Source organism: Peromyscus eremicus, chromosome 23, assembly GCF_949786415.1.
Source record: "Peromyscus eremicus chromosome 23, PerEre_H2_v1, whole genome shotgun sequence".
NCBI lineage: Eukaryota > Metazoa > Chordata > Mammalia > Rodentia > Cricetidae > Peromyscus > Peromyscus eremicus.
In genome coordinates, this window is record NC_081438.1 from 34,104,469 (window position 1) to 34,129,882 (window position 25,414).

At 42.9% G+C, this 25,414-nt stretch overlaps 1 protein-coding gene across 2 annotated transcripts in view; it reads left to right on the forward strand.

Annotated features, from left to right (window-relative positions):
* Window positions 1-25,414, forward strand: part of Cyth3 (cytohesin 3) — a 91,049-nt gene that overhangs the window by 29,259 nt on the left and 36,376 nt on the right. The window contains exon 1 of one of the 2 annotated variants that reach the window (XM_059249524.1): window positions 2,419-2,527. The exons of the other annotated variant lie outside the window; for it this stretch is intronic. Within the exon in view, the coding sequence (XP_059105507.1) occupies window positions 2,497-2,527 (31 nt within the window). The 5' untranslated portion in view covers window positions 2,419-2,496. Of the gene's footprint in view, window positions 1-2,418; window positions 2,528-25,414 lie in introns of those variants that run through there. 2 annotated transcript variants of the gene reach the window in all.

The following is a 25,414-nucleotide window of genomic DNA, read 5'->3' on the forward strand; positions in this document are numbered from 1 at the left end:
GACTTCCAGGAGGAAGTGAAGACACATTAGTAACCAATTCCCACGGATTATGTGGATGTATACATAGACTCATGTAATTAGCAATGACTCCTAGGTGAACAAGCGCTTCATGCTTGTGTGTGTCTGCGTGTGCACATATGTGTGTGAAGGCTAGAGGCTGATGTCTAGTGCTTTCCCCTACCAGTCTCCACCTTTTTATTCTTGAGACAGGGTCTCTCACTAGATCTGGAGCTTTCCAGTTGGCTCGGCTGATTGGCCAGTGAGTTCCAGGGATCTCCTGCCTCTAGCTTCTCAGTGCTTGGGTTACATATATGTGAATTTTAGAACACCTGGCTTTTTATGTAGGTGCTATGGATCCAAACTCAGTCCTCCTTCTGTCTACTGAGTCATCTCTCTAGTCCCTGCACATGTTTTAAAGTAGAAATCAGAACAGAATGGATGAAGAGCTAGTGCTTGGTCTCAGTTAGTGATGGCATTTATTCCTGAGATTCATTGTCCTGTGAAAACTAATGGAGCCCAGGTTGTCCTCTAGGCTACTGTGCCTAGTCCTTTCTTCATTCCCATGTGCCTTGAGGGCCTGGCCCCAACCGTTCTACTCTCCGCTGCTTGACTATTAAGGTGGTTTGTGTGTATATATAGAGCTGTGAGAGGACTGATGCAAGGTCCTGAGGTGCTGGAGTCAGATAAATTTCTGTACCTCATGTACTGTTGTTTTATTATGTGTATGGGCATTTTGCCTGCATGTTTGTATGTCCATCATATGCATGTCTGGTGCCCATGGAAAACAAGAAGGTGGCATTGGATTCCCTGAAACTAGGATTATGGATGGTTGTGAACCACCACATGGGTGCTGGGAATTGAACCTGTGTCCTCTGCTAGAGGAGCAAGTGCTCTTAACCACTGAGCCATTTCTCTAGACCCTCCACCTTTTAAAACATCTTTATGTTTTAAATCGAGTTTTTATTTTATGTGTTTTGCTGCATGTATGTAGTTTACTCTACGCATGCCTGGTCCCCATGAAGGCCAGAAGAGGGCACAGGATCCCCTGACACTGGAGTTAAGGACAGTTGTAAGCTACCATGTGGGTGCTAGGAGCAGAATTCAGGTCCTCTAAAAGAGCAACAAGTACTCTTAACCACTGAGCCATCTCTCTGACCCCTAAAATGTTATGTGTGTGTCTGTGTATATGTATACACAGCCTGGATGCTGCAGGAGGCCAGAAGAGAAGAGAGCATTAGATCTCCTGAAGCTAGAGTCATAGGTTGTTGTGAATGGCTTGATTTGGGTGCTGGTAACTGACCTCAGGGCCTTGTTTAGACAGCTGCTCTTAACCACTGAGCCAGCTTTTCAACTTGTTTTTTAAGACAAAATCTCTCCCTAAACCTGCAACTCATTGTTTGAGCTAGGCTAGTTAGCCAGCAAGATTCAGGGAGCCTCCCGTCTCAGTCTCCCCAGCACTATAGTTACAGATATAATGTTGCCCTGCCTGTCTTTTTATATGGATGCTAGGGTTCTGAATTCAATTTCTCATGTTTGTATGGCAGGCAATTCACAGATGGAGCTCTCTCTGTAGGCCTCAGCTTGGAGCTCTTAAGAGAAGTACTCCCTAGCAGGTAGATAGATACACATGTTGTAGATTGTTGAGAGAATAGGAGACTCTGCTTACATTGGAATTGGATTTCTGTCTTTGAGGGCTTTATAATGTGCTTGACTTTCAGATTTCCAGAAACAGTGTAAATGAGAGTTGCAAGGTGCTGTCTGCTGTGGTATTTCTTGACTTGTCATTTAGTTTATCATTTCAATGTAACATGTATTAAGTGATTTCCCTGTATAAGGAAGAGCCTGTGGTATGTTTCTGAAAGATAAAGTTAAACAATAGACTGTGCTTTGTGATATAAAATTGTGATACAAAACTAGCTGAGGTGTAGTTCTGGATTTAGCCAGTGAAAAGCACAGTCATGCACGCTGGTTTTGAAATCCTAGCTCAAGTAATCTTCTCACCTCAGCCTTTTGAATAGCTGGGGTGTACCATCTCGTTCAGCTCCAAAATTCATCTGTTGAAATGCTAGCCCCCCCGCCCCCGCCCCCAATCCCCAGCTGCATAAATGGCCTGGTAGTTAAGAGCACTTGCTGCTTTAACAGAAGGTCTAGGTTTGATTCCCAGCATCCGCATGGCATCTCACCTGTAACTTCAGTTCCAGGGGATTAAATGCTGTCTTCTGGCCTCCATGGGCACTAGGCATGCACATACATACATGCAGGCTTAAACACTCACACATATAAAATAAATCTTAAAAAAAAAAATCCTAGCCCCCAAGGTTATGGTGTTAGGAGTTGGGGGGGGTGTCTTTGATGGTGATTAGGTCATGAATGGGGATTAGTGCCCTCATAAAAGAGACCCCAGAGAGTTGCCTTGCATCTTCCACCCCATGAGGCCACAGCGAAAAGATGGCCACCTTGAGAGCAGCCCTCACCAGGCACTGATGTTCCTCCTGGATGCCATTCGTGGACTCTAACCTCCAGAACCGTGAGATATACATTTCTGTAGTTTCTAAGCAGCTCAGTCTAGGGCATCCTGTTAGAGCAGCCCAGGCAGACAGAAGATGTAAAGGCTGGAGAAAGGGTAAGGGCACGAAATGGGTAGAAGCTGCAACTGCAGAGACTACGCTTGAAGGTGCAATTGACAGGACTTGATGGTCTTCACTCTGGGTGAAAGCCAGGGCTTGTCTGCTGTGGTAAATAGTAGTAGACGTGAGTACAGGGTAGAGACAGACTGCACAGGATAAGGCAACAAGTGACTCTGCCAGCACTTTGGTGTATGTACTGCTATTCCTTGTGCAGATGTATGCTTTGTAGTTGACTGTTGATAGTACTCAGATGATAGGGGAAGTTGTGACAGCGTTGAGGGTAACCAGGAGAAAGTTTAGAATGAAGAATGTGGATGACTGAAGAATGAACTTTGCTGGGAGTAATATTGAAGGTGTTGACAGCGGGGCACAGTAGGCAAAGAGCTCTGGGTTACCTGAGCTAGAAAGAATTTATGAAGTCAGTAGAAGGATGGGAGAGTGGCCTTGAGTGACCAGAGTAGTAGAAGACTTCAGGGAGGTAGGATGTCAAGAGTGCCATGTACCACGTCTAGCACTTGAAAATTGATGTCTGTGCCCACCAGAGTTGGTTACAAATTACAGAAGATGATGTTAGTTAAGTATGTAAGGAAGTCACTGGAAGTTGCAGAAACTACAGGAAGTCTAGAAAGCCATATCCAGAAAATTGACCAAAGGTAAGGGAAGTGGCATTTAGAGCTAGAACCAGAACTACAGCCATAGCCAGGCCTCATGAACAGTCTGGCTTAGTGCCTGCTGCTGCAGTTCCCACCACAGAGTCCTAGTTGGTGGTGGTGCTGGCAAAGGTTTTTAAGTTACTTGTTTGTTTGTTTTTGTTTTTTTGTTGTTGGATTCTTTTTTATCCAGGCTTTGGGCACAAGTTTATGATTGGTCAGCCTCACAACAAGAGGGCTCAGAAGCCATGGCACAGATCTTTTCCTTCTGTGATGGCAGCTTGCCCATCATGACAGACCTTGTAATCCATCTGTCACTGTGCTTTTGATAATTTCCACAGGAGCAAAGGAATAGCAGCTGGGGAGAAGAACAGTTGGAGGATGAGATATGGGAACACCAAGTAGAGATCCTTAGGAGCTCTTGATGGCAGACCTAACTAGCAATAGGCGTGGAGTTGGTCAATCTGTGTGTACAGAGTTCTCATGCATGTGTATGTGTGTGGCTACTTATTTATGTTGGGGGATATGGAGACCAGAGGTCAACCGTGGGTGTTACTCCTCGTTGTCTATCTTATTATTTTTTTTAAATAGTATTTTATCAAGACTTGGACTGCCAATTAGGCTACTTGCTTATCAGCAAGCCCAGGATTGGCCGGTCTCTATTTCCCCAGAGCTGGGTTTACAAGCACATGCTACCAGTGGCCCCCCTCCCCCCTTTTTTTAACATGGATTCTGGGTGTCAAACTCATGTCCTCATGCTTGTGGTACAAGCACTTGCTGGCTGAGTCAACTGTACAGTCTTAGTAGGTGCTTCTTGTAGGTATAGCCAAGGTTAGAGGCCCATTTGTTTCCTGGTTCGTTTCAATAATAACCAGATTGTGAATTTGCCTGGAATGGCATTAAGGGTTGTGTTTATCAAAAAATCCAAAGATCTCTCCAGGGTGATGAACGGTTCCTGGGAGGTGTTTGGGAAATGTCTTAGTGAGGTAAGTGCCCCAGGCCAGCATTAAGCCCCTCCCCACTTTGAGGAGTTTTCTAATTCTCAGTGGGCCCCATTCTTGGAAGCTAACCTCCTGGTCACATTAATTTCTAGTATTCTCTTGCCTGTGACAGGTTTATCTTTATGAATTGATTAGTTAGCATTGAGAGAATGCTGGTGTGACCCACCCTTTTTTTGTCTAGCAGTTGCCACTTAAAAAAATATGTGTATGAATGCATTGCCTGCATGAGTTTATGTGCACCATGTACATGCAGGAGCCTTTGGAGGTCAGAAGATCCTCTGGAACTGAAGTTAAAGATGGTTGTGAGCCGCATGTGGACCTGCAGATCTTTTTTTATTTAAATTGATATCCTTTCAATCATCAAGTCAGTCCCCCAAGGCACAGAATTTTCTCTAAGTCTGGTTGCACATTGGAATCCTGTTTATTTATTTTATTTTTTATTGAGATAGGGTCTTACACAGACTAGGCTGGCCTTGAACTCCTTATCCCCCTGCTTCTAGCTTCTGAGTGCTGGGGTTACAGACATTCACTCTCATTTGCTTGTGTTTTTATTTTTGACTAGTTCTGTTTCTGGCATTTGCATTAGTCATTCGGCATTCTCATTCACTTCAAGCTCGCCTTTCCTCCTCCTAGAACAATGATAGTACTTTAGCTTTAGAGGATCCATGGCTCCTTGTGAGTTTATAGTTTATAGATATTATAGAGCAGTGGTTCTCAACCTTCCTAATGCTGCGATCCTTCAATATAGTTCTTCATGTTTTGGTGACCCCCAACCATAAAATTATTTTTGTTGCTACTTCATATCTGTAATTTTGCTACAATTATGAATGACAATTTAAATATCTGTTTTCTGATGATGTTAGGTGACCCCTGTGAAAGGATCATTTGACCCCAAAGGGGTTGTGACCCATAGATTGAGAACACTGTTACAGTGTTTAATGTGGTTATAAGTAATAGCAATAAAAATGGTGTCGATTTCTATTTGAACTGTGAGCTCACTTGTAATCCTCACTATGGTTTTTGAGATGGTTGCTCCTGTTGTATATGATTTTTCTTGGGAGATGTTTCTCTTCCACTCTAATGAAGTGAGATTATAGGGCTTTCTAGAGGAGTTTGAATGACATAGGCAGCTGCATCACCTAAATGTCCACTCTAGTATGAGTGAGCATTTAGGCCTCTTGGCAGGCCACAGAATCTCTCTCTAGCAGTCAGTACAGCTTCTGTAATCTCAGGGAGGGACCTTGTGAATCTTGTAGGATTCAGGAGCTTCCTGAGAGCTGTGAGATTTTGTTTACTTCCTAAGCCTTGGAAATTTACTGAGTCTTAATGAGCCCCTCTCTAGTAGGGAATGGTTTGATTAGGAGGAATAGCTATAAGACTATAAACCCCAGTCACTAGACCAGAAAACTGGAATGTAACCAGATTAAATGACCTGTGTAAATAACCTTCATGACATTCCTAAGGTCCATGATTGCTGGTTCTGGGCCTTGCCTTAACAAGCAAACCTGCTCTCTGAGCTAAAGCACAGCTGGTAGTAGTGAGATACTACATCTTTAGAAGGCTATAAAGAGGCCCTATATTTTTAAACTAGCAGCAGATTTAACCACCTTTGGGCACTTAAAAGCAGTATGGCTACTTTCCTTTCTCTAGCTGTAGCTGAATAGCCAATGGGAGAAACAAGTCAGTAGGGCACCGGGCTCCCCAGCCAACTTGAATATAACTGTTTCCTCCTTGGATTTCCCTCTGCACTTCATTTGGCTAGCTCAAGTTTTACCTTCTGTTCTACTGTTTCAGACTGTCACCGGACAGCTGTTAAACATCTGTTCCTCTGTTCAGAGAGCTTGCAGTTGTTTGTGTCTCTACAGTGGCTTGATGTATCCTGTTGGCGTGCACTCAGTGCTTTCAGAACGAAGCAGTTGCAAAGGCTTTATGTCCTCCTTGTCACTGCAACCTCTAACTCATGAGCCACCGATAAAAATGTCTAACAAAATTAGACACCGTGTCCCGTTAGATAAATGGAGGGAAAGGAAGATAAGACCAATGGGAAGAGGAAGTCCTCTATAAAAAGGGGCACTTTTTACAGTCTTAAAAATGAGCCAGAGTGCCTGAGTTGAGGGAATCCTTTTGTGGAGGGAACTGTGGGAGGCATGGGTAGAAAATGTGGGAGGGCACTGAGCTCAGAGAGGAAGCCTGATTTCCAGAAGCTAAATGTTAAAGTTGAGCATTGGTTTGGCTGTAGATAAGTCCCTTTGCCTCCACTTTTCGGTTTAAAATGGTTCTTTTTTTTTTTTTTTTTTAAATAAGGTCATGGGGGGTGGGGTTCTTTGCTCCCAACCTAGTGTGGCCTGACCCCTAAATCCTACCCTCCCACACAAATCGAGGACTTGATCCTTAGCTCACAAAGACTTTTCTTTTCCTGCCCCTCTCCTCCCCCAAAACCTCCACATTTGGAGTTGAGTATTTAGAACAGAGGCCTAGCCAGAGGGCATGCTGAGTGTGTTCTTCTGTCCCGTGGACATGGAAAAGCATGTGCTTTGGATCTAGGAAACAGTATTATCTCTCATGATACACTGTACACATGTGATCTTTCTTTTTAACATGCCTCTGACACTGGAATGTCAGCAAAGGTTTGAGATAGTTTGATAGAATAAAGGATCAAGAAGATAACTTCTGGGGTGGATTGTAATTCAGTGCCAGAATGCTTGCCTAGTGTGTGCATGTCTCTGGTTTAATCCCACCACCGAAAGCAAGCTTCTTAGACCATTTTTATATGATCCCCGAGTTAGCAGTAAAAAGTAAGCATTTTAGAATGTAAAAGAAGGGAAAAGTTCATGTTTCCACAGTCATTGCTCGTGTGTGTGTGTGTGTGTGGGGGGCGCACAGGAGCTCACTGTGTAGTGTTGGCTGGCTTGGAACTCCCGATGTAGCCCAAGTTGGCTTCAAAATTCAGATCTCCCTCTGTCTGCCTTTGCTTCCCAAGTATTGGGGTTAAAGGCATATGCCACCACAGAGGGCACTGCTAGTTAAAAAAGTACTGATTTTTATGTAGGTGTGTGTGTGTGTGTGTATATGTTTGTAGGAGGGTTCCCACGTGCCACAGTGCAGTGTGGGGGTCAGAGGGCAGCTTTGGTTGTTTAGCAGGGGTCTGTTGTTGCTGTGCTTCCTGCTTGGGGCCAGTTGGCCTCTGCCTCCCAGCTCAGTGTAGGGCTGTTGGGATGACAAATATGTAGCTCTTGGATTTTTTCGTGGGTTCTGGGGATCCAAACTAAAATTGTTAGGGTTGTGTGGTGAGCCCTTTTAACCTGCTCAGACCCTAATTATTGAAATATTAATTGGTGGGAATGTTGCTAAACTGATACCCTAAGCAAAGGCTTCTCATCTTTGGAAAACTTGTTGCAAATCTTCTGCATGGAAAGGCAGGACATAGAGCCTCCCCTTTTTGGTTCTGACTTGTGTGGGAGTGAAACATTCCCACTGACTCCAGACTTCAAACTCTACAATACGAACTTCACCAGTCTGCTGCGATTGTTTCCTGCAATCTTTTCTTCAGTTTCTCTCTCTCTCTCTCTCTCTCTCTCTCTCTCTCTCTCTCTCTCTCTCTCTCTCTCTCTCTCTCTCTCTCTCTCTCTCTCTCTCTCTCTCTCTCATAGCATTTCTGAGCTGTGAATGATTTTTCTGTAAAAAGCCTCTTCTGCCACTTGGGGTTTAGAGAAGAGGGAGAGCCCACCCATGTGGCAGCCCTGCGCTCTCCAGCAGGTCCCTGCAATTCAGACTGCCAACCTTTCTGGTTCACTTTCTTCTCCATAGGAACCTTGGTGTTCTGACCACCCTTGAGATGTTGCATTAGTAGCTTTCCTTCGAGGCCCTGGTGGAGAGTGAGGGTTTTGAATTGAAGTATTGAGAGGTGACCACAGGCTCCTTGAGGACTTTGTCCTGGAGTGGCTGGAGAATCCTTGCGGCATTTTCAGCTTAGACTGCTCACTTTACTTTCTTTCCTGGGTTGTGAGATGCAAACCAGATGGGCTACACCCCTCTTTGCCTGCTGTGTCCTAAAATAGCACTCTCCTACCCCCACCACAACATTAAATTCCTCAAGTGTTCTACCTTCTAGATGTTTGTGAGTGGGAAATGGAATGCCAGATGTTCTGCAGCTGTATCCAGTCTGCCTCAGAGGGAATTGTGGTTCAGGCTTTCCCAGCAAGAAGGGAGGAAGCATCTCCAAGGCTGTTTAAGCCAACTTACTGGGAAACATGGTTTGTGCTTGTGTGTGGATGTGTGATGGGTACAGGAAGACAGCTCAGTTTGTGTGGAGACTGCTTGGATTTTAGTTTCAGAAAGAAGCTGGTGGACTGCCGAGTTGGCTCAGTGGTTAAGAGTACATAACTGTTCTTCCTGAGGACCCAGGGCTTGAACCAGCTGCTGCGTGGTGGCTCACATCTGTAACTCCAGCTCTAGAGGACCCAACACTCTCTTCTCACCTTCTCAGGCAAAATATCCATGCACATAAAACTATAAAATCAGTTCAACATAAACAGAAAGAAAGAGGCGGCGGTGGCACTGCAAGATGGCTCAGTGGGTAAAGACATTTACTGCCAGCTCTTAAGACCTGAGTTCAAAACCCACCTGCTGGAGGGAGAGTACTGATTCCCACAAGTTGTCCTCTGATCTCCATATGCATGCAACACACATGCATTCAAAAGATGGGGTGGGGGGACCCAGTCACAGGTACATTATGAGTTTGTGACTTGTACAGTCACTCCCACTTTCTCTAACATTTTATTCTCCCGCCCCATCCTCTCTCATACACTCTGCCTGAGGTACATTTTGTTAGACTTAATGACTTACTTTATTAGGCATATGCCAAAGGCCACATTATTAACAAATATTTAAGATTGATTTCTTCTTTGTTTAAAGATAAAACCTATTATGTATGTATGTATGTATGTATTTATTTATTTTTTGAGACAGAATTTCTCTGTATAGTTTTGGTGCCTGTCCTGGATCTCCCTCTGTAGACCAGGCTGGCCTTGAACTCACAGAGATCCACCTGCCTCTGCCTCCCGAGTGCTGGGATTAAAGGTGTGTGCCGCCACTGCCCGGCCATTAAAACCTATTATATTTTGTCATGATAATCTGCAGATTAATTTTTTTTATGAGCTTCATCAGTGTTTATTTTATAGTTTGCTCTTTGTGTGCAAAATAGTTTCTGCCACACTTAGTTGGTATGTAGTAGAGAATGTGTAAATATCTTACTGACATGACAGATTGTACTGGCTTGATTTGTTTTATTTATAGATTTTATTATAAGAAATTTTATTCAGTAATGATGGACTAGCTGTTGGTCTAGACTTCTAGGAGTGCTTTTGGTATTTCTATGTGTTCTAGGTAGGTGTGTGTAAACCTGGAACTGGTAGAGTTCCTCTGGCTGGTTTTTTAACTCTTAACTTCAGTGATTGTCCTGTTTCAGATTCCCACATGGCCAGCATTGCAGGGGCTTAGTTCCCTGTGTCCAGTGCTGCATTGACTAGTTTTTCTGACATTTGAATGCACAATGTGAAAATGGAACAGGCACTAAAGGACAGAGTAGGAAACTCGGGATTTTAGATTCTAGGAATCCAAAGCAAAAAGACTAAAACCACAACCTGTATTTATTTATTTACTTATTTTGTCGTATGCATATGAGTGTTCTGCCTGCATGTCTGACTAAAAGTGCTCAGACTCTTTTCATGTGTTTGTTGGTATGTGTACCATGTGTTGTATGACTGCACCATGTGCATACCTGATGCCTGCAGAGGCCCAGAAGAGAGTGTTGGATCCTCTGGAACTGAAGTTATAGATGATTATGGGCCTCCATATGGGTTCTGGGAATTGAACTCGAGTTCTCTGGAAGAGCAGCCAGTGCTCTTAACTGTTGAACCATGTCTCCAGCCCCCTACAACCTGTATTTTTAGGTACAATATACATACTATAACATTTACCATTTTGAGTGCACAATTCAATGACAGTTACCACCTGTTTAGCTTTAGAATATTTTTATATCCTCAAAAGATAGCTTATTCCTGTTTGTGGTAAATTCCCAGCCAGTCCTCTTTAACATAGCATAATCTTTTCCTGATTTAGTTATACTATAGCCTGTATTGGTGGTTTTTCTTTTTACTTGAATAGCATTCTAGTATAAGTAAGGATGTGCAAAAACTTTTCAAAAGGATTTATTTTTATTTTTAAAATTGAGTGTGTGTGTGTGTGTGTGTGTGTGTGTGTGTGTGTGTGTTGGGCAGCTGTGACTATGTGAGTGCAAATGCCTGAAGCAATCAGAATGGGCATGAGATCTCCTGGAGCTGGAGTTACTGGGGGGAGAGGGAGTGGTGAGATGCCTCACATGGGTGCTGGGAACCAAATTTGGATCCTCTGGGAGAGCAGCACACAGTCTAAACTGTTGAGCCACCCCTCCAGCCCCTCCCACAACTGTTACCCACTCATGGATTGGTGGATGTTTCGGTTGTTTCCACCTTTGGCTATTGTGAATGGTGCTTCTGAATGTTGGTTGAAGTGTTAGTTCTCAGGTATATATAGAGAGAAGCAAAATTGTTGGGTGTTTCACTTTCTGAAGATGCCAACAAACTTTCCCACAGTGACTAGTCCATTTTATGTTGCCACTAGCAATGTAGGACAGTTAATTTCTTTACATGCTTGCCAGCATTTGTTCCTATGTTTTAAAAACATTACAGCCATTCTCACGCCTATGAAATGGAATGTCATTGTGGTTTTGATTTGCATTTCTCTGTGACTAGCAGTACCCAGCCTCTTTTCATGTGTTTGTTGGCATTTGAACATACTAATTTTTTAAATTTGATTTTGTTTTATGTGAACGAGTGTTTTGCCTGCCTGTATGTATGTGTATCATGTGCATGCCTGGTGCTTTTGGAAGTCAGAGGAGGGTGTGAGATCCCCTGGAACTTGGGTTCCAAATGATTGTGAGCCACCATGTAGTGCTGGAACTGAACCCAGGTCCTCTGCAGTAGCAGTTAGTGCTCTTAACCACTGAGCTGTTTTTTTGTTTTGTTTTGTTTTGTTTTGTTTTGAGCTGAGGATCGAACCCAGGGCCTTGCTAGGCAAGCACTCTACCACTGACTAAATCCCCAACCCAACCACTGAGCTGTTAATTCTAGACACCAGCTACTCTTCTGTCAGTGGTTTTCATATGGTCTTACTGTGTAGCTCAGGTTAGCCTGGAACTTGTCATCTTCCCACTTTAATTTCTCGAGAGTTGGAGTTCCTGGAGTGTGCCACCAGGCCCAGCTGTGTTTCTTTCATTGCTCCTGCTTTTACTGTCATATGTAATACTGCACTGATGGATCCAAGGTCATGTAGGTTTACCTCTACCTTTCCTCCAGGAGTTTTTGCTCTTACGCTGAGCTTAAGTGACCCATTTTGAGTGAATTTGAACATTATATGAAGGGTAAAAGTATAACCTGACATTTTTCATGTCGATATTTCATTATCCCAGCATGATTTACTGAAGAGACTATTGAAAATAGATTTTCCCTCACATAATATATCCTGATTACAGTTTCCCCTCCCTCTACTCCTCTCAGTTCCTACCCACTTCCCCTCTCATCCAGATCCATTTTCTTTCTCTCTTTGATTAGAAAACAGGTTTCCAAGGGATAATAATAAACTATAATAAAATAAGATAAAACAAAACCCAAATATCGGAATTGGACAAGACAAACAAACAGAAAGAAAAGAGCCCAAGAGAAGGACAAGAATCAAAGACCCAAGGGACTGAAGAGATGGCTCAGCAGTTAAGAGCACTGAGCACTCTTCTTCCAGAAGAGCCAGGTTCGATTCCCAGCACCCATGTGGCAGCTCACAACTGTCTGTAACTCCAAGATCTGACACCCTTACACAGACATACATGCAGGCAAAACACCAATGTACATAAAATAAAAATAAATTTCATAAAAAGGAAAGGAAGAATCAGAGAAGTACTTGTTGCACGTTCGTGAATCCCATAAAAACACTAAATTAGAATCCATAATATATATGCATAATATATACGGTGCAGCCTGGCGCAGGACCTGTGCATGCTGCCTCAGTCTCTGTGAGTTCATTTAAGCTTTGATAATGTTGATTTAGGGGGTTTTCTTGGTGTCCTCCATCCCCTCTGGCTCTTACGTTCTTTCTGCCTCCTTTTCTGCAGGGTTCCCTAAGCCCTGAGGGGAGAGATAGAGACGTCTCATTTAGGGCTGAGTGTTCCAAGGTCTCTTCTTCACTTTCTGCATAATGTCTGGCTGTGAGTCTCTGTATTTGTTCCCATCTACTACAAGAGGAACCTTCTTTGATGATGGCTGAGCAAGACACTGATCTATGAGTTTAGCAAAATGTCATTAGGAGTCATTTTATTGCTATTTTTTGTTTGTTTGTTTTCAGAACAGTAAGTAGTATTTGGTTTTATCCTAGGTCCCTGGGTTATCTAGCCTCTGGTTCTTACTCAGTCAAACAGTGTCTGGTTTGGGTTCCGTCTTGTGGAGAAGACCTTAAGTCAAACCAGATATTGGTTAGTTACTCCTGCAAGCTTTGTGCCACAAACTTTATTGCCCTGGCATATCTTACAGGCAATATACCATTTAGATCAAAGGGTTTGTGGCTCGCTTGGTCTTTATATATTTCTTTTGGTAGTGTGCAGAGTACCTTCCTGTACCAAAGACACCAGAACATAGAGGTGAAGGTTCTGTGTAGGCACCAGCTCAACTTCTCCCTGTTCAATGAGTTGTGTAGGTGTTGTCTTCAGCAATGGGGCCATGCCGTCAGATTGTGGAAAGCAACCTATAGTCTTGGCAACAACCTGGGTTGTTTGGGGATTCCCATGGGACCCCTATGTTTTTTTTTTTTTTTGTTTTTTGTTTTTTTTACTTGCATATGAGTCTGGTGCTCATGGAGGCTAGAAGAAGGCACTTGATCCCCTAGAACTGGAGTTATAGATGGTTGTGAGTCACCATGTGGATTCTGGGAACTGAACCCAGGTCCTTTGCAAGAGCAACAAGGGCTCTCAACTGCTGAGCCATCTTTCTAGCCCCTTACTTTTGATTTTTAAAGGAATGCTAGGATTTTTTGTTTTGTTTTGAGACACGGTTTCTTTGTGTAGCCTTGACCGTCCTGGATCTCGCTCTGTAGACCAGGCTGACTTCGAACTCACAGAGCTCCACCTGCCTCTGCTCCTGAAGTGCTGGGATTAAAGGTGTGCACCACCACTGCCTATCTAATGCTAGGATTTTTTAAAAAAATATTTTCCTCAAAACTCTTTTACCTTTTGCCACTGATGATTCAAAAGTCATGAGTCAGAAGTGATGGTACATACTTGTAATCTCAGCACTTAGGAGGCTCCAGGCTGAGGCAGGAGGGTTGTGAGTTCAAGGCCAGCTACAAAATGAGTTCAAAGTCAGCCGAGGCAGCTTAATGAGACCCTATTTCAAAATAAAGTAAAAAGAGCGCTGGGACGATAGGTGAGTGATAGAGTGCTTGCCTTCATGTTCTAGGACTCAAGCTTGCTGTATACTGTTTTCTTCTCTCTTTTTTTCTTTGTCTCATGCATTAATTAAATATTTTTGCAAACCTGAATTTTATGAATATGCATTGTTTTTGATTGTGTTGTCTTTCCCCCCTTACCTCTCCTCCATTTCAGCAACAGGATTTCATACAGTCCAGGATGGCTTGAGATTTAGGATCCTCATGCTTCTGCCTCCTAGCACTTAGATTGTATGTATGTGCCATCATGTCCAACTTGTATAACTTTTTTTTTTAGCTGCTATAAGTGTGTCTGTGCATACATGTATATATCTGCTGCATACAATGCGTAATTATATGTTCATATGATTACTCTATTAAATGTTGCTGTTTTACCAGTTCAGACGAAGTTTAGAAACTTCTCACTGGGTCCCTTAACCATCCCTAAGTTATGGTACATCTGTTAAAATGCTAGCAGACAGTGCTGGAGTTCCCCTCAGCGCCGTCCCTGACAGAAGTTCAGGTAGAAAATCAGTGTAGTTATGCCTCCCCTGCTCTTTCTAATACTCAGAGTCCTTCCTGCATTGTGTCCTTTCGACTGGCCTTCTTGGGGAGTTCCACCCCTGGCAAATGATTCTTGCTTTTCCTTTGTTTTAGAATGTTTCAGTTTCCCCTTGATTCCTGAAGGTAATTTTATCAGATCTGTAGTTGAGGGTTGATAGCTCTTTTCTTCTTGACTTGAACAAAGTTGTGCTACTTCCTTGGGCCAGGAAGGCTTCTGTGAGAACACACTGTTGAGTGATGTCTGTTTCCTCTAGGTAAGGCATTCTGCTCTCTCGCTGGAAATGTTCATTTTCCCCCTTCTCTTTTAGAAGTGTATTTATGATGTGTCTTGGCATAGATCTATGGGTTTGTCCTGTTTGGAGTTTGTTCAGCTTTTTGAATGTATAGGTTTGTGGGGGAGTTTGTGCCACATTTGGGAAGTTTTTAGTCATGGAAAAATGTTTTTCCAGCTTGCAGTCTTTGTCTGCATTTGTGTTGGGGAGATTCTCCATAGCTCTGTGGAGTGTCAGTGTTCCCTTTAGCTGTGGAATATCTCCTTTTGGCTCCTTGAAGCTGAGTGTACCATCAGGAACCTTCAGACCCTGATCACTGGGCCTTTCTTCATTGACTTGTTCTCCCGTTGGAAACTGGCGTCCTCTGTCTGGCAGCACCCCGCAGCATGTATGGAGAGGCACACATAATGAGCTGAAAGTTACTGGCTGAGGATGGCTCAGAGGGTGAAGTGCTTGCTGCTCTATTCTCAGCATCCATGTAAAAATATGTATGTGGCACTACATATTTACATATGTGATGAGATTGGAGACAGACCAATCCCTGGGGGCTTGCTGGTCATTAAGTTTAGCCTAATAATTGAGACTCAGATTCCACTGAATGACTCCGTATCAAAAGTTAAGTGGGGAGTGATTAAAGAAAATAGCTGATGTTGACTTTTGGTCATGTTATCCACCCCTACCCCAACTCACACACATACATTCTCAAAGAGAGAGACCTCCCCTCCATGTCTGTTATCTTCACGTGTAAAATAACTCTGTGTTGGGTGCATTTGGTTGAAATTTTCTCTTTCTTATGAAAAGAACATTCCTCTTTTGTCTAAAGCTGATTGAAACCAGGGCACTATTGTCTCTGCCTGACTGTGTGACTGCAGTGGGAAAGAAGCCCAGCCTTCTTTAGGGGATGCTCTCACCGGCAGCAACCCACCTCTTAAGTCTGCTTCTATCACAGGTGGAGATTTTAAATTGCTGTGCGAAGTCCAGGCAATTCTGGGTGTCCTTCAGGGTAGAGGAGAAGAACATAGTGGATCTTAGGGATTCTTGCTGCTGCTGCTGCTGCTGCTGCTGCTGCTGCTGCTTCCTCCTCCTCCTCTTCCTCCTCTTCCTCCTCTTCCCCTTCCCCTTCCTCTTCTCTTTTCATTTTTATTTTTTGAGACAAAGTCTCTATGTAGCCCTGGCTAGCCTGGAACTTAATAGGTACACCACGCTAGATGTAAACTTATAGATATTTATCCTGCCCTGTCTCCAGAGCGTGGGCATTAAAGGTGTGCACCACCATACCTGGCCTACCATGCTTGATTCCTGAGCTAGCAGGTTATCCATGCTTGATGCTTTTTAACTTCTTAATTCTTTCATACAGTTTGGTGAGGGTATACTCAATTTATTTAATTTCTGAGGTCATTTGGTACCCTTAGCATGCTAGGGAACTGTGATCCTAGTGGGTACTTGAGGGCTAAAAATGACTACTTTTCTTTGGAAACAACACTAGTCTGGATGTCTTGAGGAGTTAAAGATAGGCTATTAAGGAATACTTGGTGATATTTGAGGATAAATAAAACTAATCTTTTTGCAGAGGATTCCTTATATAGGATGTTAAGAGAGAATTTCATTAAAACAATTAAAAAGTTAATGGTTTCCTTATAGTCAAGAAGCCTTTAAAAACTTAATTTTCTGTGTGTGTGTGTGTGTGTGTCTGTCTGTCTGTCTGTCTGTCTGCCTGCCTATCTGTCTACCTCTCTGCCTGTCTATCTAGGTGCTTATGGAAGCCAGAGTGGGGAATATCAGATCCTTTAGAGCTAGTTACAGGTGGTTGTGAACTGGCCAGTGTGGGTGCTGGGAACTGAATTTGGGTCCTCTGCAGAGCAGTAAGCACTTTTAACTGTTGAGTCCTGAATCTCTCCAACCTTGAAAACTTATCTAAATGTTTTTCAATGTTTTATAATGAAAAATTTCAAATATACTCAAAAGTTGAAAAAAATTTCATAAACTGGGCTGAGGGCTTGGGATGTGGCCCAGCTGGTAGAGTGGCTTGCCTAGTGTGCACGAAGCCCTGGGTTCAGTTCACAGCACTGCATAAACCAGGCATGGTGGTGTGTGCCTGCAATCCCCATACTCAGAAGGTGGAAACAGGAAGATCAGAAGTTTAAGGTCTCATCTTTGGATATATGATGAGTTCAAGGTCAGTCTGGACTGCCTGAGACCCTGTTACAAACAAATGCAACTACTGTCTAGAATCTGTAATTAGCCTTTTGCTAAGTGTGCTTTCTCATGTATCTATTTATCCATCCCGTTTATGTCTATTAGTCCATCTTTGGGGCCATTTCACAGTTGCAGTTATCAATATACTTTATCATTTTGGCCTGTTTTTATCTTATGCAGTCCATGGTGGGCCCATCAAAGCTATGTTCTCTTAACAAGTTAGAGTGACTATTAAAGGCACAGGGAATATTTCACTCCTGTCCTTCCTTGCTGCATCCACAGCCTTGCTACAAGACCATGAAGAAGAGTGCCTTGCCCAGATGAACACTTAACTGTGGTGCTTAGAACTGTGTGGAGTGGAGCTCTGTCAGGTGACCCAGGAGAACATCCCTGGAGTGATAGGCTTGTGCTTTATCAGCTCCTAGGGAACAGTGCCTATCCTGTTTTTGGGTATACTCTTACATTTACATGAGGAATCTAGAACAGGTTGGATTTTGTTCTTAGGGGCTAGAAGAACACACAGAGGCAGTGAGGGAGTCACACCGAGGAACTGCACCTGTCTAGATCATTGGTTCTCAAGGGCCCTGGGGGTTGAGCGCCAAGAGAATTAAAATTTGCTTTCGCTGGTTATTTAAAGACTAGGAGGAGAAGGAAGAGGGATGCTTTGCCAAGATTGATGTTGTATTTCACAAACCAGGATCACATTGCCTCAATGTGTTGTAGATCTTAAAATGCTGGACTCTGGTGTCATTAAAAGTGTCCTGACTTTAAAATTATTTGACAAAAAATAGTTAAAATATTTTTGACACATTGTTATAATTATTTTTCTCCTCTCCAAATTTTGTTTTATGGATCATCTGACACAGCAGTCAGTGCTGGTACTGATTTCAGGAATTCACTAGAATCATGAAATAATATTGAAACAACTCTTTTTTTTAAGAAAAGATTTATTTTTATTATGTTTTAATTATGTGTATATGTGTGTGGGTATGTTCATATGTATGCAGGTACCCAGAGGCCAGATTGGGGCATCAGATCACCTGGAGCTGGAGTTAACAGGCAGTTGTGAGTGGACCGACATGGATGCTGGGAATGATCTTAGATATTCTGCAAGAGCAGCATGTGCTCTTAACCCCCGTGCCACTTCTCCAGCCCTATGAAACAGCTCTTTATATTGTAATATATTAACAGGCAATGTAGTTAGAAGTTTTCCTGTGTCCTGCCCAGTCATGTGGCTGCTTGGTCCCAAGTAAACACACAGAGGCTTATACTAATTACAATCTGTATGCCCTATGGCTCAGGCTCATTATTAGCTAGCTCTTGTAACTTAATTCAACCCATTTCTATTAATCTGTGTTTGCCACGTGGATTCATGGCCTTACCTGTTCTCTCACATCTTGCTTCTCTTGGTGGTGGCTTGCAGCTTCGGCTGTGACTCCACCCTTCTTCATCTCCATCTTTAGTTTGAACATACTGCCTAACCTTATTCTGCCTTGCCATTGGCCAAACAGCTTTATTTATCAACCAATGAGAGCAACACATAATTCACAGCATACAGAAAAACATCCCATAGCAAGCAAATGCCTCCAATCCCTGGAGCAAGTTTTTGGAAAGAAAAAAACCTGTATGTTATGTATTCTGAAAATTCTGTTCCTGTCTGTCTGTCTCTTTCAGTAGTTTAAATATTCTCCAAGAGAATACTGCCTGCATCCAATTCAGCAGATAATTTCTGAACATAAACTATGTGCTGTTATAGACCTAACTAAACAATAATTTAGCATGATGCTACTAATGATACTATTTCATAGTATTCCATTGTATGATAGAATGGAGAAATAGGGGCTTGTGGTGATCTGAATAAAAATGGCCCCCATAGGGAGTGGCACTATTAGGAGGTGTGGCCTTATTAGAGTAGGTGTGGCTTTGTTGGAGGAAATGTGTCGCTAGGGGGAGGACTTTGAGGTCTCAGATGTTCAAGCCAGGCCAGTGGCTCAGTCTCTTCCTGTAGCCTGCTGATCTGGATGTAGAACTCTCAGCTACTCTCAGGGAATGTAAAAAGGCATAATTGTTTGTAGTACAGAAATTCCTTGAAAAACTAAAAGTAAAATAACACATGACCCTTGATCATAGATAAGAAGTGGAAACCAGGGCTAGGGAGATGGCTTAGTCGTTAAGAGCACTTGTTCCTTTTGCAGAGGACCCAGCTTTTATTTCCAGCACCCACAAGGTAGTTCACAACTATCTGTAACTCCAGTCCCAGGGAATCCAATACCCTCTTGATCTCCACAGGAACCACACACACATGTGGTGTACATACATATATGCTGGCAAAACACACATAAAATAAAATAAATGAATCTAATAAAAATTTCTTTTGACAAATGAGTAAACAAGATGTGGTAGGTCCATAAGTGGAATATTACTCAGCCTTTACAAGGAAGAACTTGCTTTTTTTTTGTAGACTTGTTATATGTTATAATCCCAGTACTATGGGTAAACTGAAGCAGGAGGATCACCTTGAATTCCTAGCTAGCCTGGGCTTAACAAAATGAGACCCTGTCTTTAAAAAAAAAGAAATCTTGTCACATGCTAGAACCTAGATAAACCTAAAGAGCACCATAGTGCTGAGTGTAGTAAGCTACTCACTGAAAAGCCCCCTGCATGAAGGTCTGCAGATAGTCAAATTCTTAATGATGGAAGGTTGATGGTGGTTCTCAAGGGTGAAGAAAAACAATGGAGGTTAGGTTAGTATTTAATGGGGACAGGGCTGTATATTATTTGCAAGATGAGAGAGTTCTAAGGATGAATAGGTATGATGATTACACACAGTGAATGTAGTTAACACTACCAAACTGTAGTTAGTTTGTAGTTCTTTTTTCATTTATTTATTTATTATGTGTATATGTATGTGCTGTGAACTCGCACACATCATAACATGTGTGGAGGTCAGAAGACAATTTTCAGGAATCAGTTCTCTCCTTCCATCGTGTGGATTCTAGGATTGGAACTAGCTTGGTGGCAAGAGTCTTTACTGTGTGCCCTTATTTGTTAAGCCATCTTGCCAGCCCCCTGAACTGTACTTTTAAAATGGTTATAAAAAGGACTGGAGAGATGGCTCAGTGGTTGAGAGCACTAACTGCTCTTACAGAGGACCCAGATTCTGCTCCCAACACCCACATGGCAGCTTGCCAGTCTGTGACTCCAACTCTGGGGATCTGACTCATTCACACAGACATGCATGCAGGCAAAACACCAATGCATATAAAATAAAAATAAATAAGTCATTAAAAATGGTAACAAAGTAGCTGGGAATGTAACTTAATTGGGAAAATGCTTCTTCTGTATGAATCAGGTCCTGGCTTCAGTTCCCAGGTACACACATGTGCACCTGTGCACACTCACCCCAACAAATGATTATAATAGTTTATTTTGGTGTCTCAAAAGGCAAGGTATTACTATGTATCCCTGCTGGACTCCTCCTGCCTATTCCCTCCAAGTGGTGGAATTATAGGCATATATATATGACGGTAAATTGTGTTTTGTGTAATAACTTTAAAATTTTCAGTTTTCTTAAGTGGGGAAAAAAGAAACACAAATTCTAGTCCTACAGTTCAGCCAAGGGGCAAGACCGGAGTGAGACCCAGGGTGTGACCTGGGCCATTGAGTCTTCAGTCAGGTTCTGACTGTTAACAATATGTGCTCCAAAATGATGTCTCCTAGGAAGTAGTTGGGGGTCCTTTAAATAGTGTGGGGCAGGCCAGGCTGGAGCTCAAGTCTGAAGGGGAAGGAGGCTGAGGGGAGCTGGTGCTCAGGGAATTGAGGTGGGTAAGATCTGAGACTGACCTAGAGGCTGAGGGGAGGAGTTTGAATGTCATTTGAGCTTTTCTGTGAAGCTATTGTGACATGATTTGATTTGTTTTAGTCAGTACCAAAGTTCCACTGGAAAGCAAGTTGAGAACATGTTCTGGAATATTTGTCCATTTTGTAATCAGATATTGTATTACTCAGGGTTTTCTAGATCAGTGGTTCTCAACCTTCTAATGCCAAGACCCTTTAATATAGTTCCTCATGTTGTGACCCCATCCATAAAATTATTTTCGTTGATACTTCATAACTGTAATTTTGCTACTGTTATGAATTGTAATGTAAATATCTGTGTTTTCCAATGGCCTTAGGTGACCCCTGTGAAAGGTCATTCAGCCCCCAAAAGGATCGCAAACCACAGGTTGAGAACTACTGCTCTAGTGTAACAGAACTTAAACAATATAGAAAGGGTATTTCTTAGAATGGCTTACAGACTGTGGTGGTTAGAATAGGAATGGCCCCCGTAGACCCACGTGTTTGAATGCTTGGCCCATAGGGAGTGGCACTGTTGGGTATGGCCTTGTTGGAGGAAGTATGTCAGTGTGGGGGCGGGCTTTGAGGTCTCATGTGCTCAAGCTAAGCCCCGTGTGTCACACAGTTTCCTTCTGCTGCCTGTGGATCAAGATGGAGAACTCTCAGCTCCTTCTCCAGCCCATGTCTACCTGCATGCTGCCATGTTTCCCACCTCATGGTGGGACTTAACCTCTGAAACTGTAAGCCAGCCCCAATTAAATGTTTTCCTTTATAAGAGTTGCTGTGGTCATGGTGTCTCTTCACAGCAATAGAAACCTTAACTAAGATACATTCTGTAGCTTGAGTTTTCCTGCCTGGCCCACAGTCAGGACAAATCTCTCTCACCTGCCAGACCCACTGCCGCTCAGACCCGACCAAGTAAACACAGAGACTTATATTGGTTACAAACTGTATGGCTGTGGCAGGCTTCTTGTTAACTGTTCTTACAGCTTAAATTAATCCATTTCTATTAATCTATACCTTGCCACATGGCTCGTGGCTTACCGGCATCTTCACATGTGGCTTGTCATGATGGCGGCTGGCAGTGTCTCCCTTACCCAGCTTCCTGTTCTCTCAGTTCTCCTCTCTGTTAGTCCCACCTATACTTCCTGCCTAGCCAATGGCCAATCAGTGATTTATTGACCAATCAGCAACACATTTGACATACAGACCATCCCACAGCAACATTCTTTGATCCAACTAGTCCAACAATGGCTGTCTACCAATAGAAGGCCCAAGAATCCAGTAGTTGTTCAGTTTACAAGGCTGGAAGTCTCAGCTTGTCTTCTCTATATGCTGGAATCCAGTAGGCTCTAATGCCAGTGAAGGAGTGGACTTGCCAGTGAGATCAAGAACAAGAAGGTGGAATGAAAGCTTCTTTCTTTCATATCCTTATGTAGGCTGTCACCAGAAGGTATGACCCAACTTAAGGTGGATCTTCCAACATCAGAAGATCTGGTTTAAAAATGGGTCTTCCCACTTCAAATGATCTAATTAAGGAAAATGTCCACTGGATGTGGTGGTGAATACATTTAATCTCACCCAGCACTTGGGAGAGGCAGGGAGTTCTAAGCCAGTGTGGTCTACAGATTGAGTTCCAGGACAGCCAGGGCTACACAGAGAAACCCTGTCTAAAACAAAGCAAAAACAAACAAACAAACAAACAAACAAAGAGACTCACTCACAAGTTTACCCAGCTGCTTGGGTTTTAGTTAATTCCAGTGTTGTCAGGTTGACAACCAAGAATAGTCATCACAGATGTCTCATTTAAGACAGAGTTTTACTAAAGATTAAATTATTGTTTATCCCAACTCACATTTGGTGTTTTGTGCTATTAGCCAAGCTAGGTGTCACACGCTGTTCATGACAGCAGTTATGCATGGCCATTTGTTTGAAGGTGTACACATAAAGAAATGCTGCTTTCAGAAAAATGCACTACCAGGATGCTTGGAGAGAAGGGTGGACTTATATAAACAAAGGTTTTTTTTTGGGGGGGGACACACAATAGGATAATTATACTGATTCAGATTTCAAGTATTGTTTTGATGTGAGTTTTTGTTTTGCTAAAAATTTACCTTTGGATACTTTTTTTTCGGGGGGGGGCTTTGAGACAGGGTTTCTCTGTACAGTTTTGGTGCCTGTCCTGGATCTCTTTCTGTAGATCAGGCTGGCCTCGAACTCACAGAGATCCGCCTGGCTCTGCCTCCCGAGTGCTGGGATTAAAGGTGTGCACCACTGCTGCCTGGCCTTGGATACAATATTTAAAAAAAAAATTATAAAAGAGTTTTATCTTCTTAACTGAAGTTCTCAGAGGAGAAAGTGCCCCCCCATCTTTGAAAATAATCTAATCTCAAGTTGTAGGTTGCATTCTCCTGATAACACACTTGAAAAGCTCATCTGCATTGGATCAAGAGCCTCCCTTCATTTTCCTTCAGCTCTTCAAAGGGGCTTGGTAGAAGTTTGGTTAATTAAGCGCCAGTGGTGGCTCTCAAAGCTGTTGGAGAGCCAGAGTTACTTGGCAGTTTGGGATGTCATTATCCCTGTTTTTCAGGTAGACTGATTGACTTAATGTTTTATTCAACAGATTTAGTTTACATAAAAATGAGCCGATATGCCGGGAGGTGGTGGCACACGCCTTTAGTCCCAGCACTTGGGAGGCAGAGACAGGTGGATCTCTGTGAGTTCGAGGCCAGCCTGGTCTACAGAGTGAGATCCAGGAAAGGTGCCAAAGCTACACAGAGAAACCCTGTCTCAAAAAACGAACAAACAAACAAATGAGCTAATAGTGCAGAGGTTCTATCTGTTCCCTTCCACGTCACAGCTTCTTTCCTATACTCAGAATCATCCTTCCATGGCTTCTGTAGGAGTCAGGACTGCAGGGATGTGTCACTGTATTATTTTTTTAATATTAAAAAAAAACAAACAAACTTGCTTACCACCCCTCTTATTTCTGCTCTGGGAGCAGCTTTCCTACATAGCACCTAAAAATGGATGCCTGCTCCAAGTTGGTCTGTACCTGCCTCTTTGTCAGGGGCACCTCTCAGCTTCTGAGTTGTGTGCTGTCTGCAAGTGGTGTTGAACCAACCAGAGACACTGACAGATGAGAGCCTCAGCAGCTTGGCAGCCATGTCCCCTGACCTCACTCATTCCTTGCTGCCGCTTCTAAACCAGCTTCATTTCAAGGGGGCATCTACACAGTAGCCAAGCTCGTTGGGGCTGGGGCTACCACAGTTGGGGTGGCTGGCTCTAAGCTAAGGCTGGGACTGTTTGGGAGTCACATCACTGGTTAAGCCAGAAGCCATGTCTTGTCTGTCCTGTATGTTACTTTTCCTGTATTTCCCCAGGTAGTCTGGGAAAGTTGGTTGGCTTGGGATTTGACAGAGAAAAGACAAATAATACTGTATTAATAAGAAAAAATATGAGGGGTGTGTGTGTGTGAGAGAGAGAAAGACAGACAGACAGAGACAGACTGAGACTTGATTCTTTTTTGTCCACCGTGTGAATCCTGGTAATTTAACTTAGGTCATCAGGCTTAGCAAGTACTTTTACCTGCTGAGGTATTTTGCCAGCCCCTAAATTTCTCTGCTAACATGTTATCTTGGCATGACATATTTACCATTGATGAGCCAATGTTGAAACATTAGTATTAATCAGATCCATGATTGACTAGGGACTTTTGGAAAAGTGTTTTCTGGTTTGACAAATGAGTTCCCCATCACAATGTCAGAGACAGATACACTGTCCTGAAGAATTCTCTGTTCTCTGCCTGTTTATTCTTCCCTGTGTCTCCCTCAACCCTTGATCCTTGACCATTGCTGTAATTTTGTCCTTTTCAAGTTGTCTTATGGTTGAAATCATGTAGTATTGTAGCCTTTTCATATTGGCTTATATGATATGATATATACAGGTTTCCCCATGGCTTCTGTTAGGCTTTGGATGTCGAGTATTCCAAAAGGCTCATTGTTGAAGGCTTGGAATCTGGCCCATGGATCTAAAAATTGAGAGGTGATTGGATCCTGAGAACTCTGGTCTAGTCAGTGGATTAGTGTTTGTGTAGACTCATAATGGCGTTATTGTGAGGTGGGGCCTGGTTAGAAGAGTTGGGGTCACTGTGGATGTGCCCTGGAAAGATAAGACCTTATCTCCCAGCCTCTTGTCATTGCTCATTCTTTATGCTTCCTGGCCTTCAACAGCTCTACTTACTGCATGTTCCTGCATGGTGTTCTTCCTTACCTTAGGCCCAAAACAGTGGATTCATCCAAGTGTGGCTTAAACCTCTAAAACAGTGAGCCAAAATGAATCTTATCCTTAGACTATCTTTTAAGTATTTGTTATAACGAAGGAAAACTCACTAACACATTCATAGCTTATTTCTGGATAATATTCCATAGTTGGAATGTACCAATTTCTCTATCTATTCACCTATTAAAGGACATCATAGTGTTTCTAGATTTGGGCAGCAGTGAGACAGCTGCTATAAGTATTCATGGGCAGGTCTTCGTGTGGACACAGTTTTCAGCTCAGCTGGTAAGTCTCTAGGATTGTGTGCTGGCTTGTATTGCTTGCCTGTGTTTAGCTTTGTGAGAGGCTGCCACAGTGTCCTTTAAAATGTCTCTGCACAGTTCCTATTCATGTGTTTGTGAAACTTTCTCTTTCCTCTACACCTCAACTTCCGGATATGGAAAGAATCAGTCTATCAGGGTTGATAGAAAACATTTATT